Genomic DNA, 15793 nt, shown 5'->3' with positions numbered 1-15793 from the left:
TGGCCCGGGTGGGCAGGGGGCTCTGCGTGGGGACGGGGTGGCCGTGGCACGGACACGGGGGGTACACAGGCACACCCTGGCTGCATCAGGGCACTCCTCTTACCTGGAGGGTCAGGGGACGTCCCTCGTCCTGGCCACTGTGTCCTCGTGGTGGGGCCACAGCCCCAGGTCACCTCGTTGCCACAGGCCATTGTGTCTCCATGGCATGGCCACCACCCCAGGCCACCTCACATCCATGGGCCACCATGTGTCCATGGCACGGCCACCACCCCAGGCCACCTCACAACCATGGGCCACCATGTCCCCATTCCAGGCCACCTCACTACCGCAGGTCACTGTGTCCCCACGTCATAGCCACCACCCTGCGCCACCTCACCACCCTGGGCCACCATGTCCCCATCCCAGGCTACCTCACTACCACAGGCCATCGTCTCCCCATGGCATGGCCACCACCCCAGCCCACCACGTCCCCGGGCCACGTCCCTACAGCCTGGCTGCAGAGCCGGGATGGCTTCAACACCACCCTGGGGCAGCAGCACCCTACGGATGGGGACAACACCCCAGGTGACCCTGGCTGGAGACCCCGGGGTGCTCCCCGTCCCTGTCCCCAACCCCTGCAAGGGGAGGGGGTGCAGGACAGCCCCCCCAGCCGGCTCCATCCACCTGGGGACGAGCACCCGAGCGGCAACCCCTGAAGGGCCCCGTTTGGGAGCACAGGAGGGGAAAAGGGACGCAGCCGGGAGGTGACGGCAGTGGTGGCAGTGGCGGCCACGGAGGCAGCGGCAGCAGCGGAGGCAGCGGCAGCGGTGGCTGCGGTGGCTGCGGTGGCAGCGGTGGCTGCAGTGGTTGCTGCGGCGGCAGCTCCGCTCGACGCCAGCCGCTGCCGTTCCTCTGCAAAGGTTAAGCAAACAGCAGCTCCTGCAGAATCGATGCGCGGCCGAGCCCACGGCTGTTTGCTTTGGCGGCGTGACGTGGGGAGGTGGGTGGGCGACGCCGAGGGGACGCCGGCGGGCGGGGGGGCCCCGATCGATGCTCCGGGGGCGCGGGCTCGGGGGGGGGGGGGGTGGCTGTATCCCCCCCGCCCGCTGCTTGCTGGGGAGCTCATGAAGGAGGATTTGGGGAAGGGCGAAGGCGGCCGGGTGGGGACGGGGGCGTTTGGGGGGTTGGTGCTGCACCGTGCCTCGGTTTCCCCTCCCGGTGCCGTTGCTGCAGCTGCGCTGCAGATGCTGCCCGTAGGACGGTGCGTGGCCGGGGGGACAGGGACACTGTGCCTGCGTGGCACCGTGGCACGCGCCGCCCGACCTCACAGCCGTGGGTTGGCCCGGGCGGGCAGCGCTGATGGCTCAGCAGCAATTAGGACTCGGAGCTGGAAATAAATAACGACCCCGATGTCGGCCCACGCTGATGAGCTCAGGGAGGGAGCTGGCGTTTGCAAGCTGTCCCTGATGATTTTGGGTGCTGTCCCCCAAAATCACGCTGTGTCCCCGGGATGGGGCCTGGGAGGGGGACACTGCGCTGTGAGGGCAGGGCTGGGCCCTTGGGCCCCCGGCTGGGGTGGGCAGGACACCCTGGGGCAATGGGAGCCTGGGCTGCACAGGCTGGGGCGGAGCTGGGGAGATGGCCAGGTCTCCTGAGCTCCCACCTGGGGCTTCCTCTGCTGGTTCCCACCACCTTGGTGGCATCTATCCATCCATCCATCCTCTATCCATCCATCCGTTCGTCCATCCATCCTCTATCCATCCATCCGTCCATCCATCCATCCATCCTCTATCCATCCATCCTCTATCCATCCATCCGTCCGTCCATCCATCCTCTATCCATCCATCCATCCATCCATCCTCTATCCATCCATCCACCCACACACCCATGCACTCATTGGCGCATCGCTCCTACCCATGCATGCCTCCACCCATCTGTACGTGCATCCACCTGTGCATGCTTCTGTCCATCTTCACATCCATCTATCTACACATCCATCCACCTGTGCATCCACACATCCATCTGCCCAGACATCCATCCATCCATCCATCTGTCCATCCATCCACCCGTCCATCCGTCCATCTGCCCATCTGTCCATCCATCCTCATGTCCTTGTATCCGTCTATCCGTCCATCCATCCATCCCCACATGTCCATGCATCCACCCATGCATCCGTTCATCCAACCAGCCACCTCCAGGAGCGGGGCGGGAGGACCAGGCTGGGACCCCCTGTCCAGGCTGTTTCCTGGTCCCAAGGGGGGACACCAGCCACCCCAGCCACGCAACCTCCAGACTGGCATCACTTCCGTCCCTGAGAAAGGACACCACGACCACCTCGTCGAGAGGCAGAGATGATTAAAAGGAGGAATTAATGAGTTTTCCAGGTGCCTGGCACCAGCACGGATCAGCACGGGAGCAGAAGTCACCACGGACTGATCCCGAGGTGAAGATGACGCTGGCAGGAGCCAACGCTCGCCTCTGAATGCTGGGCTGGGCAGAAAACAGGCTCAAAACCCCCTAGGGCTGGAGGTGCCTCTGGCCGGGGATGGGCTGGGAGATGTCCAGTGCCTGCTTGCTGTGATGAGCGTGTCAGGGCTCAGCAGGGCAGCAGGGAGGTGCCCGGTGCAGGCGCAGTGTCCCCACTCAACACGGCCCAGGAGATGAGGGACACGCGGGGACAGGGCTGCGGGACAGAGGCGAGGCCAAGGCAGGTCCCAGCGCCTGGCTGGACGTGGGCAGACAGTGCTCCTGGTTGGCTGCCTGACCACTGGCTGGTTGGCTGGTGGCCAGATGGCTAGCTGGCTGGTTGGACACATGGATGGCTCATTGGCTGGCTGACTGGTTGCACACTTGGCTAGAGAGTTGGCCAGTTGGCTACCTGGCTAGCCGCACAGCTAGATGGCTGGTTGGCAGGTAGATGACTGGCCAGCTGCTTGGCCAACCAGCTGGTTGGTTTAAAGGCCAACCAGATGGCTGGTTGGCTAGCTAGCTGGTCAGTTGGCTAGCTGGTTGGTTGGTTGGTAGCTGATTGGCTAGCTGGCAGGTGGCTAGCTGGTTAGCCAACTAGCTGGTTGGCTGGTTGGTAGATGGCTAGCCAGTTGTCTGGCTGGCTAGATGGCTAGGTGGTGGGTTGGCTGGCTGGCTGGTTGTTTGGCTAGCTAGCTGGTTGGCTGGATGATGGCTGGCTGGCTGGTTGGCTAACTGGCTGGTTGGCTAGCTGGCCAGTTGGCTGGTTTATTGGCTGGCTGGCCAGTTGACCAACAAGCTAGTTGGCTAGCTGGCTGGTTGGCTAGCTGGCTAGCCAGTTGACCAACAGGCTGTTTGGCTAGCTGGCTGGTTGGGTGGCCAGTTGACCAGCTCGTTTGTGGCTGGCCACTTGACCCAGGGGGCTTGCTGGCTGGCCGGCAGCAGGCCGATTGGCTAGCCGGCCGCCCGGGTTAGCTCCGGCCCCGGGCACAGGGACGTGCCAGCACATCCCGGCCCAACGCCGGGCACTGTCCCTTGCTGCGGGCGGGGGGCAAGGTGGGGGTGGCACATCCCCCCCGTCCCTGTCCCCGTCACGCTGCCTCTCATTACGGACGCGGCAGGGCCCGCCGCCCTCCCGCCGCGTGGCAATTAAGGGCTGCCAACACCGCTACTTAATTAGAGCCCAGCTGATGGGGCCGGCTGGTGAGTGACGGGAAACGGCTACTCGCCTGGCAGCGGGATCCGGCCACGGGGCCGGGTGGCGGAGGGGACGGGCTTGGGGACGTGTCCCCCCAGGGGGACGTGGGGTCAGGAGTAGCGGGGAGTGGGGCTGCTGGGCTGTGCTGTCCCCAGGGTGTCCCACGGCCGGTGGGGACGGGGTGTGGCACAGCCGGGGGGTGCGCAGTGACACTGGGTGACAGCCCGCGGGACGTGCGGGGGGTGGCATGGGGGGGTATCCTGCACGGTGACCGTGTGTGACACCCCAGGCCATGCAGTGACGGTGACACTGGGTGACACTCTGTGGGCCATGCAGTGACAGCGACACTGGGTGATACACTGTGGGACAGCAGTGACGGGGACACTGGGTGACACCCCGTGGGCCATGCAGTGACATAGCACTATGTGACATCCCATGCACCAGGCACTGATGATGACTCTGTGTGACAACCCACGGGAGCTGCAGTGACACTGCGTGGCAGCTGGCGGCCCCGCGGTGACAGTGACACCCTGTGCACCGTGCGGTGACAGTGACACCATGTGACACCCAGGGAGCAACAGCGATGCTGTGCAATACCGCAGGGCTGCACGGTAGCACTGTGTGACACGAGTGGGACTGTGCAGCCATGGCGACACTGTGTGACACCCCGGGGGCCGTGCAGTGACAGTGACACCATGCCACACCCCAGGGACCATGCAGGAATGGTGACACCTGTGACACCGGGGGCCGTGCAGTGATGGTGACACCGTGCCACACCCCACGGACCACACAGGGACAGTGACACTGATGACACCAGTGCCATGTGGTGACACCATGCTCAGCCCCCCCCGCCTGTCACCCCGGTGGGTCCGTCCCTCCTGGGTATTGGGGTCCCCACCCAGCCCACCCTTGGGGACAGTCCCCACTGGGGGACATCAGCCTGTCCCTACAGCCCCGTGGGGACCTGCCAGCTCCAGGACACCTGCACCGTCCCCCACCAGCCCGGTGGGTGCCCCACCGGGTGATGGGTGCTGGGGAGGGGGTGCACCGGGGAAGGGTGCTCCGGGGAGGGGGTGCTCCGGGTACAGGGTACACCAGGGAGGGGGTGCTCCAGGAATGGGGTGCACGGGGGAAGGGGCACACGGGGGAGCGCCAGGAGGGAGCGCTCTGGGGAAGGGGTGCACTGGGAAGGGGGTGCTCCAGGGAGGGGCTGCTCCAAGGAGGGGGTGCTCCGGGGAGGGGGTGCTCCGAGGAGGGGGTGCTCCGGGGAGGGGGTGCTCCCGGGAGGGGCTGCTCCGAGGAAGGGGTGCTCCGGGGAGGGGGTGCTCCGAGGAGGGGGTGCTCCGGGGAGGGGGTGCTCCGAGGGGGGGGTGCTCCGAGGAGGGGGTGCTCCGGGGAGGGGCGCCCGGCCGTCACGAGTCCCCGGCAGCCGCAGCGTAATTGATCCAGCCGCCAGTTTGCAGCAGTTAAATATTTGGCTTGTGCGCGGCGCGGGGCGGGCTCCCCGCGCGAGCGGCCCCGGGGAGGGGGGCGGGGGGGGGCGGACGGGCCGCGACGAGCGGCTGCTCCCGCCGCTGCCCGGTCGATGGCGGGAGGCCCAGCGAGCTGGGGCGGCCGCAGCGTGCGAGGCCGGGGGGACGCGCGGGCGCCGGCGGGACGTGGCGCGGCACCCGCGGGAGCCCGCGCAGGGGCAGCTCGGGGGGACAGCTCGGTGTGCCGAGCGCGGGGGTCTCAGCCGGGCTGTCCCCCGCCCCGGCTGGAAAGGCGCCGCCCTTCGGGCCCCCTCCACGGCCATCGGTCGAGCTGGCGATGCCAGCCCGCGGCCCACGGGTTAGAGCGGGGCTCCGTCACTGGCGGGGGACGGCCGCGGACGCAGAGCGTCCCGCCCGCTCGTCCCCAAGGGGTTTGGCTGGGGACCGGCCGGGAGCGGGACCCCGGCAGGCCTGCGGGTGCCAGGGCCATCCTGGGGCGGCTGCCACGGCTGGGTTACCGCGCAGCACCCGCGGAGGGACACCAGCGCCCGCCGGGGGGCGGGGGGGGGGGGGGCGGGGGCTCCGCGAAGAAGCACCGGGCCCAGGAGCCCTTCCCCAGCGAGTGCCAACGCCCGGGCACGCAGCCCGCCTGGGGGGCCCGACCCCCAGCTCAGCCCAGGGCGCCGGGCACCCCCAAACCAGGCACCCCAAGGCCACGCCAGCCCTGGTCAGCGGCGGGGGGAGCCCCGTGCCTCGCCGTCCCCCTGAAACCGCTCGCCCCCTCCGCCCTGCTAAACTCGTTAGCGGCTGGAGAACCGCGGCAGGGCGGGAGCGAAGCGCCAAATGCGATTAGGGTGCCCGGCTCGCTCTCTCCTTCCTCCCCCCGCGGCCTCATCGCAGCCCCATTTATCGCGGAGGCGGCGAGCCGGCAGGGAGGAAGGCGATCAGCGCTTATCTGGGGCTGAGGCCGTCCTGCTCCGGCCCTGATTTATGGCTGGCTGCGGGGGACTCCCGGCATCACCACCGCAATTAAGGGAGCATTAAAAAGCAGGGGAGGGAACCGGCGGAGGGTTATCGCCTGCATACAGCTCCCCGCAGCGCTGCTTGAAAAGTTGGGGTACCCGGGGGGTGCCCCAGCCCGGGGACGCTCTCCTGTGGCTGTAGCTGCACAGGGACCACCGGGTCCCCGCAGGCGAGCGAAAGACGGGACCCCCGGGTGCACGGCTGGGCTCAGAGGAGGGTGGAGGGTGTGGGAAGGGCGCCCGGCCCCAAAAAGGGGCACACGCTGGCTGGGCAGGGCTGTGACACCCTGGGAAAGGTCCCTGTGCCCAAAGGCTGGCGCTGGGGACAGCGAGGACGCTGCCTCGCTCTGCTGCATCTCTGCCTGCTGGGCCAACAAGCCGAGGCAGGGGGGTGGGAAGGGGGATCGGAGCCCAGGCAGCCCGGAGGACCCCGGGGACCCCGGTGCGCAGGCAGGAGGTGGGCAGGGGGCTGGCAACACCCACCTTCCTCAAAATGCCGGGACAGGGGGGTGGCAGCAGGACGGGGCTGCACCCGTGGGGGGAAAGCGCTGACCTCAGAAAACCACAGCGAGTCCCAGGATCACATCCTGGGAAGCCAGACCTGCACCGTGGGGTGCCCAGAGCCAACACGAAGCCACGGCCCCCGCAGGGAAGCTCAGAGCAGGGGCCGACGCTCTGTGAAGCTCCCCGGGACCGGTACGGGGATGTGTACTAGAGAAAAAGCACGAGCGCGCTCGTCAGCTCTGCTTGCGTGTGGTGAACTTTACAGAGCGCAGCCGTGCCCCGGCATAGGAACGACCTGGGAGCGGGCCAGGAAAGAGCAGCGCTAGCAGCCCGCAGGTTGCGGAGCCGCGGGGAGCCGGCTGCTGTTTAGCACTTTATTAAAACGAACGCGAAGAGCCAGCACCCGCTTCGTCCAGACTCGTGCTCTCCCATGGGGAAACTGCCGCCGAGGAAAACTCAAACAACGGTAAATGAGTTCCGGTGAGGTAGGTCCCAGGTCTCAGCCTGCTCCGGGGACGTATCAGACCCTCGGATCCAAAGCCAAGGGTGACCCACAAGCAATGATTGCAGAAATAGAGGGCAGGAGGGAGGGCGAGCAGCCAGCTGAACATCTAACCCATGAGAAAGGAGGTGCTGTCTGTCCCCTGCCAGGCACATTTAACACGTTTCCATTAAATCAACGTGAAAAAAGGGGAGATCCCACATCTAAATTCAGATTAGCCGGGGCTGCAAACTAGGAGGGGATCAACCTGGGGATACCTGCTAGCAAAAACAGGACCTGAGAGGCCACCTACTCCCCCAGTGAAGAGATTGTCCTGGAAGACGTTAAAGTGCCTAAATTCACTGAAGTTCCACCATACAGACCCAGAGGGGATAACGAGGGCCCCATCCCCACGCACAGGGAGCAGTCCCACCCTGCAGACACAGGTGATGGGTAAGAACCTGAGCAGGAAGAAAAGAGATGGGAGACGGTGCTGGAAAAAAACCCCTACATTCACCTTGGGAAGTCTGCAAGGAGACGCCTCATCCCACTGTCTGCATTCAGCTGGCAAAGCTCATTAAAAGAGGTGGCCTTTCACTGCCCTTTTCAAACCTGGAAATTCAGGCCTCTTCCACGACAAAAAGAAAAGGTGAATTAAGAGATGAAATGCCGGAGGAGGAGGTACACCAGCCCTCCAAGCCCAGCTACAACCGTGCCCACCGCCAGCCGCGCCCAGAGGAAATCCAGGGAATCCTCCAGGCGGGCGTGCAGCCTCAGGACCTGCCGGCGGGTGCTCTCCCGGTCCCCGGAGTTGTCAATGACGTGACTTGCTAACTTGCGCTTCTCATCCAGCGGCAGCTGGGAGGCCATGCGAGCTTCTGCCTCCGCCTGGGACAGCCCGTTCCTCTTCATCAGCCGAGAGAGCTGCGTCGGCGGGTCACTGCCAGGACGGGAGGGCGGCGCTGAGATGGGGGTGCGGGAGGGAAGAGGGGGTTTGCCTGCCTTCCTTGGCATGAGGGGGAAAACCCAGGGTAAAGCGTGGGGGAGAGATGATCCCCACTCCACTTCGGATCTGGCGCAGGCATCCTGCGCTCGGACCGGTGGAGCCAGCACCTGCAGCGCTGCCCAGGCTGACCCCACTGCGTGTTTACGGCATTCCCATGGCCCGTAACACTGGGGCAGTGCCCAAAGCCCCAACCCAGCCAACGGAGCACAGGTTGTGGAAGGCCCAAAGACAGAGATTTCCCCTGTAAATGGTGCCAGGTTTTGGGGAAACCTCAGTAAGAAACCCCTCGTATGCTAGGATAAAGGAAGGTGTCGCTTCTCACACCTACAGAAAAGAGGTGGCGTTATCGAAAGGCTTCACGCCAAGGCTGAAGCTAAATCCTCACCGGAGCAGGAGGGACGTGACGGTCCCCTCCAGCCTCTAAGAGAGGTGGCAGCATCCCGGTCCTCGTGATTCACGTGGCACTTACCAATAAACCAAGACGGTGTATTTCATAAACTTGGTCAATCTGTTGGTCTCGAAGAGCAGAGGGATGTCAAGGATCACATAGCGGTAGCCTGCAGAAATGACAGCACCCCCCCCAAAAGAACAGTTATTCAGATTCCCAAATCCCTCATGCTGCACGCACACTGCGGCCACGGCTGCTCCCGCAAAGCAAGCAGGAGAGCTCTACAGCTCTGCGATTACAGCCAAGAGGAGAGCAGAGCCTGCTTGCCCTCCTCCCTCTCGGAGGGAGGAAATGGTTTTGTTCCAAGTTTCCAGAGGAAAAAAAAAAAAAAGTTAAAAAAAAATAAAAACAAACCCTAACCTGGATGATCTCAGACCAAAGGTGAAGCTGCAGAAATATAATGAGGAGCTGAAACGAGAAGCTCAAATGAAAGTGCCTGTGCCTGGCTGGCGAGAGCGGCAGTCATGCCGTCATTGCTGGCCTCTCCAGGGGAGCAGCGCCCACAGCAGAATTTGCTCTTCTCTCTTTCGCTTGTCCAAGACTTCGCCAGGCTGCAGACATTTGAGCCGATATTTCCCAGCTCAGTTTTCTTCCCTTTATGGAAAGCTTTGGCTAAACAGTTCCATTTTTCCAAGGGAGCAAGGAAATCCTTGCAGACCTCTCACAGCCGTGACGCTGAAACGCGGGGGTGCCTCCAGGCACGGCCCCAGGGCCTGAAACCTCACCAAAACTGGCCAAGTTTGGTTCAAAACCGCCATCACCACGCGGAGCAGCCAGCAGAGGAGAGCTCATAACCGCCAGCCGCCATCCTCCCAGGCCCTGCAGCTCACCCCAGGCTCTCCACAGGCCTCTGCCCTTTGCGAGCGCCAACTCCCCCGGCAGACAGCAGCGTTTGGGGACGCGGGGGTACGCCCCGTTGAGCCTGGAGGAACAGGTGAGGGTAGGGGAAAGCTGCAAGTCAGGACCTCACTCCCCACTGTGTGTCCCAGCTGTGGGGACACCTCCAGTTTTGCTGGTGTCCCCTCTTTATAACCCAAACCCCCTAACCAAGCTGGCCACAGCAATAAAAACCCGGACAAAGACATCATCATCCAACAAGCCACCATTTTACCAGCATCTCCGCCCAGAGAGACTTCTTGCTGCCCTACAGTTTGATCGATATGAGCTTTCCTTACACAGCGATCCTTAGAGACAACATCCAGCTATCCCAAATCATTAAAACCTGACTAATGAGGACAGAGCAGCCTGCTGAAGACACACGGCGCTCTCGCCGAGGGGCAGGACAGCATCCGCCTCCTGAGCCCGCAGCCCCGGGTTCAAGACTCCATCTCTGGCTCCCGGCTTTCCTGCCTGTTGCTTTCTTCACGCTTTCTCCTCCTCCTCCTCCTCGCCCTGCAGCAGAGCACGGCCCCCGCGGTGCCCCGGCACAGGCCTATTCAGCTGTCACAGGGCTCAGCTTTGATAAGCTCCGCGAAACCAGACTGGCTCTATTAAGACATCCTTCTGTCTACACGGAGACCTCCAAAACAGCTGGTGATCTTATCTGGCATTTGATTAGACCAAGTTTGACAGCTGTATTTGTTATATTTATCAGGGGAAAAAGCGGGACTTTGGAAACCACAGCTGTCAGCCCATTTCTCACCTTATCGAAACTAAAAGGGCTCCACAGCTTTCATCGAAGCCCAGGGAGGTTGGGGGCAGGGAGGAATATTTGGCCATTTTGGAAGGTATGACATTATCCAGCAAGTAATCTCAGAAGAGGCCTCACAGTGCTTTTCTCAGGCCCTACAGATGTACTTTAAACCATAGAAGAAGGTGGTGAAGGGCAGCAGTGAAAGGCAGGAATTAATCCTCCAAACGCTGATGCAAAAGGCCACCGGTGGCAGAGCACAAAGGCCGTCACTCAGTATCGGTTCCCTTTCTCCTTCCCCGTTCCTCTCCCCACTTTAAAACCAAAGGCAGAGCGAGCAGGGACAGCTGCTGTGTGAGCAGGAGTCCCGGTGTGCCGGGACGCCAGAATTGCCCAGCTTCTTACCTAGCACAAAGTACTTCAAGATCTGCTTCAGCATCTCCTTCTGGATCTCTGGATGGGTGATGGAGTTCAGCAGCTGCCGTTTTTCCGGGTGGGAGAAGATAATGTTTCCTAGAGCCTCACGATTTATCTCTCCATTCTCCAAGAGGATCTCGGTGCCAAAGTAACGCACTATCTGCCGATAGGCCTTCAAGTGGGGCTGCACCACTGATAACATTAAACAGCCGGAGGTTAGAGCCAGTTCTACAGCACAGTCGGTGTTTGCATCAGCAATCGGCCTCAAATGAGTTTTGTTCATTAAATAACCGAGCTTATTCTCCTCAGCGGGCAGCACATCTGCCTGCCAGCACATGCTGAACCGAGACCGGCGTGGCTCAGCGCTGCAGCCCGGCAGACACCTGGCATCGGTGCTGCAGGAAAGCATCTGCAAAAAAACCCTCTCAGCCCAAGGTCTCTTTGAGGGCTGACACCCGAGAGATCGAAGCATCCTGCAAACATTAATTCAGCGCCACAACCCTCCTCGTGCGTGCTGCTGCTCGGGGTTAGAAGTCAGCAGGGCGGGCAGGAGGACTCGCTGATGGCTACCAGCCAAGGCATGGGCAGGAACGGGGGCTGAGCCGATTCCCAGTGCCTGCAGGGCGAGGAGTCGAGCAGGGAGATCCTAAAGGGACCGGGACCAGTGTCAGGTTTATTTTAGGTGAAAACGTCAGCACCAGGTGAATACAGCCTGGCAGCTACAAGTCGGCTCCAGCTGCTACTAAGGTTTTTTACTGTCTTTCGCCTCAGTCACCAAATCCTTCACAAGAATGAACACAGAAACCTTCTAAAAGATCAATTCCCAATAGGTATTTGCAGGGACTCTGATGTTACACGAGCATATAATTTTAAAGCCACCAAAAAATCACCAACAAAAAGGATGCTGTAATAAAACCATAATTAAGATCAAGCTGAGGCTAACCACAGAGCATGACAGACCGTATATAATTTTCTCTCCAAAATCCAGGAACATTGCCACAGGTTGTAACCTCAGGCCAACCTAATAAAAGTCTTTAAGACCAACTTCTTTCTCCTGTGGAATTTCACATTGAGGTAGTTTCAGGATGGGTGAAATCCATATAGTAAATAAACACGTATAAAAAAGGACTTGGAGAAAAATGAAGTGATTGGTAGAAAACCGACACTGGGTATCTGTAGTGTTTTCCTATTGTCTCTGAGGGCTTTTAGCACCTCCAGCAAATTTTCCACACCGCGAGGGGAATTACAGTGCAATAAAATGTTAAGAGCATCACAGCTTTGAGTGGCTACACGGTAAGTTCTACACTAAATAGAAAAGCGCAGGCACTTGAAAATGACACCGCCTGCACCACTGCTCAGCTGCAGACCCGAAACCTTCCGCATACAAAATCAGCAGCCCTTCGGGAGCGAGCGCTGCTCTCCTCATTATCCCAGTGGTACGGAGGGATTAACATCTCACCCCACATCGCGCAGGTAATCGGGGAGAGCAGGGTCTGCTCCAGTCCTGCTGAGGCAACGGGTCTGGATTTCTGGGACTTTTCTGTAGCCAGGACAGCATGTTTGCAGAGCAGCGAGGCAGGTGTGATGTGCAGAAGCACAGACCGAATACACTCTGATCTGGGATATTTGGAGCCTCTTTTTTTTGAGTGCATTAAGGCACAAGTGATTTTGTGGACCAATCTCAAGGTGGTCCTTGAGACCACCAAACAACATCCAGCACAGAGGGAAATTCTCTTTCAAGTGCATTACTGATCCCACCTAGCGTCTTACAAGATGGGTGTCCTGGGGCTGAGGCGGGACATCAGATCAGCTGAAGGAACCTGCTTTACAGAGAAGGGCATTTATTTTGCCACAAGTTGGCTTTCAAAGCCAGGAAGCATTGCACTCCAGGAGAGGGAAACTCAGGGCAAGATCTCCCCACGGTGTTTGTTATTAGGACAAGATCTTTTTTTTTTTTCTTTATTAAAAATATATCCTAGTTCCGATCCCCCGAGACAGCTGCTCCACGCAGCCTCATCAACATGGGAGGGAAACACTTATCTAATGTACCCAGAGCACCCTCTGCTGTCTGCGCTTCCCCGCATCAATCCCAGTTGTCAGGGGAACCTCAGGGAGAAAGATCAGCTATGCAAAACTCACCCTCTCTGGCAATAACATCGGCATCAATCACGGCACAGCCCAGTTCCCGGAGTACGGCCACCACCGTGCTCTTCCCTGATGCGATTCCACCCGAGAGTCCGACCAGGAACATTGTGCTCTGAAATGGAAAGAAAAGCGCTTGAAAACACGCCAGGACAGGGCCCTTTTGTTCATGCTGTGCACATCAAATATTTATCCCAAACAGGCAACTTCATTCAAACCTCATTTTCATACGTTCTCAGGGTGTTACCAAGACTTTATTATGGTTTTGGCACCCCTCTGAGCTGGGTACCCCTGTTTTACAGGCTAAAGAACAGCGTTGAGTTAAACGAGGCTTCCCTGGACCTCCGAACTCTGGATATGCAACTTGAGCCAGCCCGAAGTTCCTCCAGCTGGTTTACCTGCAGCTCCACGCAACTCGCTCCCTTTTAACATCCGCACCCATTAAGCCACAGCCTCACCTACAGCACCCTAGATCAGAGGACATTTCTGGCAGGGTTGTCGAGGGTGACCCAGGATGAGTGACAAAGGGGAAGAATTCAGACAACATCTCAGCCCAGACCAAGAAACACAAGGACTGAGAGGGAAGGCCCTGCTTGATCTCTACAGCCAGGGTGTAAAGAGGAGATAAGCTACCTCTCACATAATCGGGATGCAAAGCACACAAGCCAGTAAGTAAATCGCGTCCCCACATTACCTGGAAGCCAGCACAGTCATCAGCAGCCCAACAGACACAAGAAATCACGGCTCTGAGCAGCAAACTTACGTCTGTTAGCTTGCAAACAGGGCACTAAACACAGAGTCTGTGCTTGCCGATGGCCTTGAGGCTGGGAGGGAGCTGGTAACGCCCCGGCCGACCCGGAGCAGACAACTTCTCTCACGGTTTCTGCACTGAGATCTCTCCCCACTCAATCCAAAACCTGCAACCCTCTAAATCCCACTTGCACCCGTTCCCCAAAAGCCCCAGTGGCGCAGACGCAGCTCTGGACAGGAGTGGGGAACTCCTGCGAGCAAGGTGGCTTCTGCATCCCCAAAAAGGCAACAGTCACAGCATGCTGGGAAAGCAAGAGTCCTGCAGGAGCTGGGGCAGCCGTGGGGCAGTTCCCCACTTGCCCCACACTGGGGCAGTGCAGGGAACAGACTCCAGCATCCCCTCTCCAGCCCCCAGGGACCAACACTGGCCCCAGCCAAGGGCATCCAGGGCTTTGTGCAGCCAAGTCCTACAATTCCCCAGGACAGAGCCTCCAACTTTGCTGTCACCTTGTCTAGGGTGACGCCACCCTCACAGACCAGGAACCTGAAGCTCCCAAGCCCCAGCTTGTAGCTGTTGCCCCTTGCATCTGAGAAGAAACCGGCTCTGTCATCTTTCACCAGGAGCCACAGGCTGCTGGTAGATACCCCTCAGCTTCCTCTTGCCCAGAGGAAGGGAGACCCAGCTCCCACCACCTCTCCCAGTAACCCCCAAACCCAGCTATCCTGATAATGGTTGCTCTGCCTGACCTGGTCCTGGTGTCACACTTCCCTCCAGACACCACAGCTGCCAGCCCCCCAAAAAACTCTGCACATACAGGAACCAGGTACCTACTGCCCGCACCGTCCCCCACGAATGGGGACCACACCACTTTGCACTCAAGGGCAGCAGTCAGGAACACGGGCCTGCAGAGCAGCTGAAGATGGGCAAAAACACAGCACTGCTTCCTTTTTGCTAGGAAAAAAAAAAAAAAGACACTTCTGTCATAACTCGGTCCTACAAACAGGACCCAGGCCCACGGTCTGGGGGCAAGGAGGGGGGCGGATAAGTCCTTTGGCAGCTGGAGGCAATTCAGCAGAAGGAGGAACCAGGAGTTAGAGGAAAAGCCAGCAGCACCTGCCAGCAGCGTCCTTCGCTTCGTGGCTGCTGAAAGCCGACGCCAGCCCGCAGCAGCACCACGTGCTCCTTTCCCTTCCAAGACGCCAGGCGAACAGATGGGTTTAACTCAAGCAACAACGAGGGGGAATTCAAAGGGAATCAGAATGGGCACTTACAATAAACACGAGTGCTTTGCAGGAGGCTGACGTAAATCTCAAGCTTTGTTGCCAAGCGAGTACCCAATCCCCACGGGGAGCCTTTCCCGGTGCTACGGTGGGCTCGGTGCAACAGAGGGGCTGTTTCTCTATTTATTGCAGCAGGTTAAAATCCAGCCCTCCCTGGCAGGGTTTTATACACCCTCTGCAACAGCCTACAAGGGCTGATGCCACACGAGGAGAATCAGGCCTCTGGTGCGCTGCCTTGCAGGGGTGGAGGCTCTACTTGCGTGTTTTTTAAAAATACATACAAATCTCTCCTGCCCATGTAGACTAAATACAGGGTTTTAACTGCAGTAACCCCTACGCTCTGGCCTGCAGCCTCAGCTGGGACTTGGTCCCAAAAAAACCTGCTATTTCTGTCCCTCCGTTACAGACCTCCCCAGGCAGGCGGCTGCTGCGAGAATTACTGCAGGGGTAAAAGAGCACTTGGAAGGGTTAGTCTAGAAACCGTGGCCAAACGGGGTTTGAAAACACTTGCGCTGTCACAGGGCCCGTACAGATATAAGACCCACAGTACGAGGTATAAATACTTAACGAGCCTGGGTTTGAACTGTACACAAGGGTAGAGAGGGCAGCCCGTTCCTGCAGATGTTACAGGCAGGAGCCAGGACCAGCTTTCCCCAAAATACACCGTTTTTTGGTGTACTTGGCCCGCTCCAACTAAATCAAACATGGGGAAAGTAGAAACGTGAGCCACAGAGGCTAGTCAGACTGGAAAACTCGGCGAGTTATTCCTGCCGTGAGGAATGGTGCCCTGGCAGATGTAACCCAGAGCCCTGAGGAAGCAGCTTTTAAAGACTGAGGTGCCCAAACTTCCCCCGTGTCCCGGCTCCTCTGGATTTTGAGCACAGCACAAGTCGCCCGCCTCAAGCCGTCCATCCAGTGTGCCCCCCGCGGGGCTGGGGACGGCGCCGAAAGGCGTCCTCCAGCGCCATGCTACACCTGGCCCTCCTGCTCCTCCCAT

The 15793-nt window shown here is 59.8% G+C and overlaps 1 protein-coding gene across 2 annotated transcripts; it reads right to left on the bottom strand.

Moving 5' to 3' along the window:
• Window positions 1-7616: 7616 nt before the first annotated feature.
• Window positions 7617-14467, bottom strand: DCAKD (dephospho-CoA kinase domain containing). Of its 2 annotated transcripts, none has more exons than XM_075523330.1 (5): window positions 14340-14467; window positions 12763-12875; window positions 10612-10815; window positions 8598-8685; window positions 7617-8062 (listed from the first exon to the last, which is right to left on the bottom strand). In XM_075523330.1, exons 2-5 carry the CDS (start codon window positions 12872-12874, stop codon window positions 7777-7779), a joined length of 690 nt encoding a protein of 229 aa, XP_075379445.1. In that variant the 5' UTR covers window position 12875; window positions 14340-14467; the 3' UTR covers window positions 7617-7776. The 2 variants fall into 2 exon arrangements, with proteins under 2 accessions (XP_075379445.1, XP_075379446.1); XM_075523331.1 differs by having other exon boundaries at window positions 12763-12880; window positions 14344-14379.
• Between the last annotated feature and the right edge of the window lie 1326 nt (window positions 14468-15793).

This window comes from Mycteria americana, chromosome 22, assembly GCF_035582795.1.
Source record: "Mycteria americana isolate JAX WOST 10 ecotype Jacksonville Zoo and Gardens chromosome 22, USCA_MyAme_1.0, whole genome shotgun sequence".
Classification (NCBI taxonomy): domain Eukaryota; kingdom Metazoa; phylum Chordata; class Aves; order Ciconiiformes; family Ciconiidae; genus Mycteria; species Mycteria americana.
This window is presented reverse-complemented; position numbering and strand designations above follow the sequence as displayed.

Excerpts from the sequence above, each read along its gene's own strand:
- DCAKD (XM_075523330.1), bottom strand. The coding sequence starts at position 12,874 with ATGTTCCTGGTCGGACTCTCGGGTGGAATCGCATCAGGGAAGAGCACG. Across the intron at positions 10,816-12,762 it reads CGATGTTATTGCCAGAGAGG|TGGTGCAGCCCCACTTGAAG; the intron begins GTGAGTTTTGCA and ends TAATGTTATCAG. Across the intron at positions 8,063-8,597 it reads TACACCGTCTTGGTTTATTG|TGACCCGCCGACGCAGCTCT; the intron begins GTAAGTGCCACG and ends CCGTCCTGGCAG.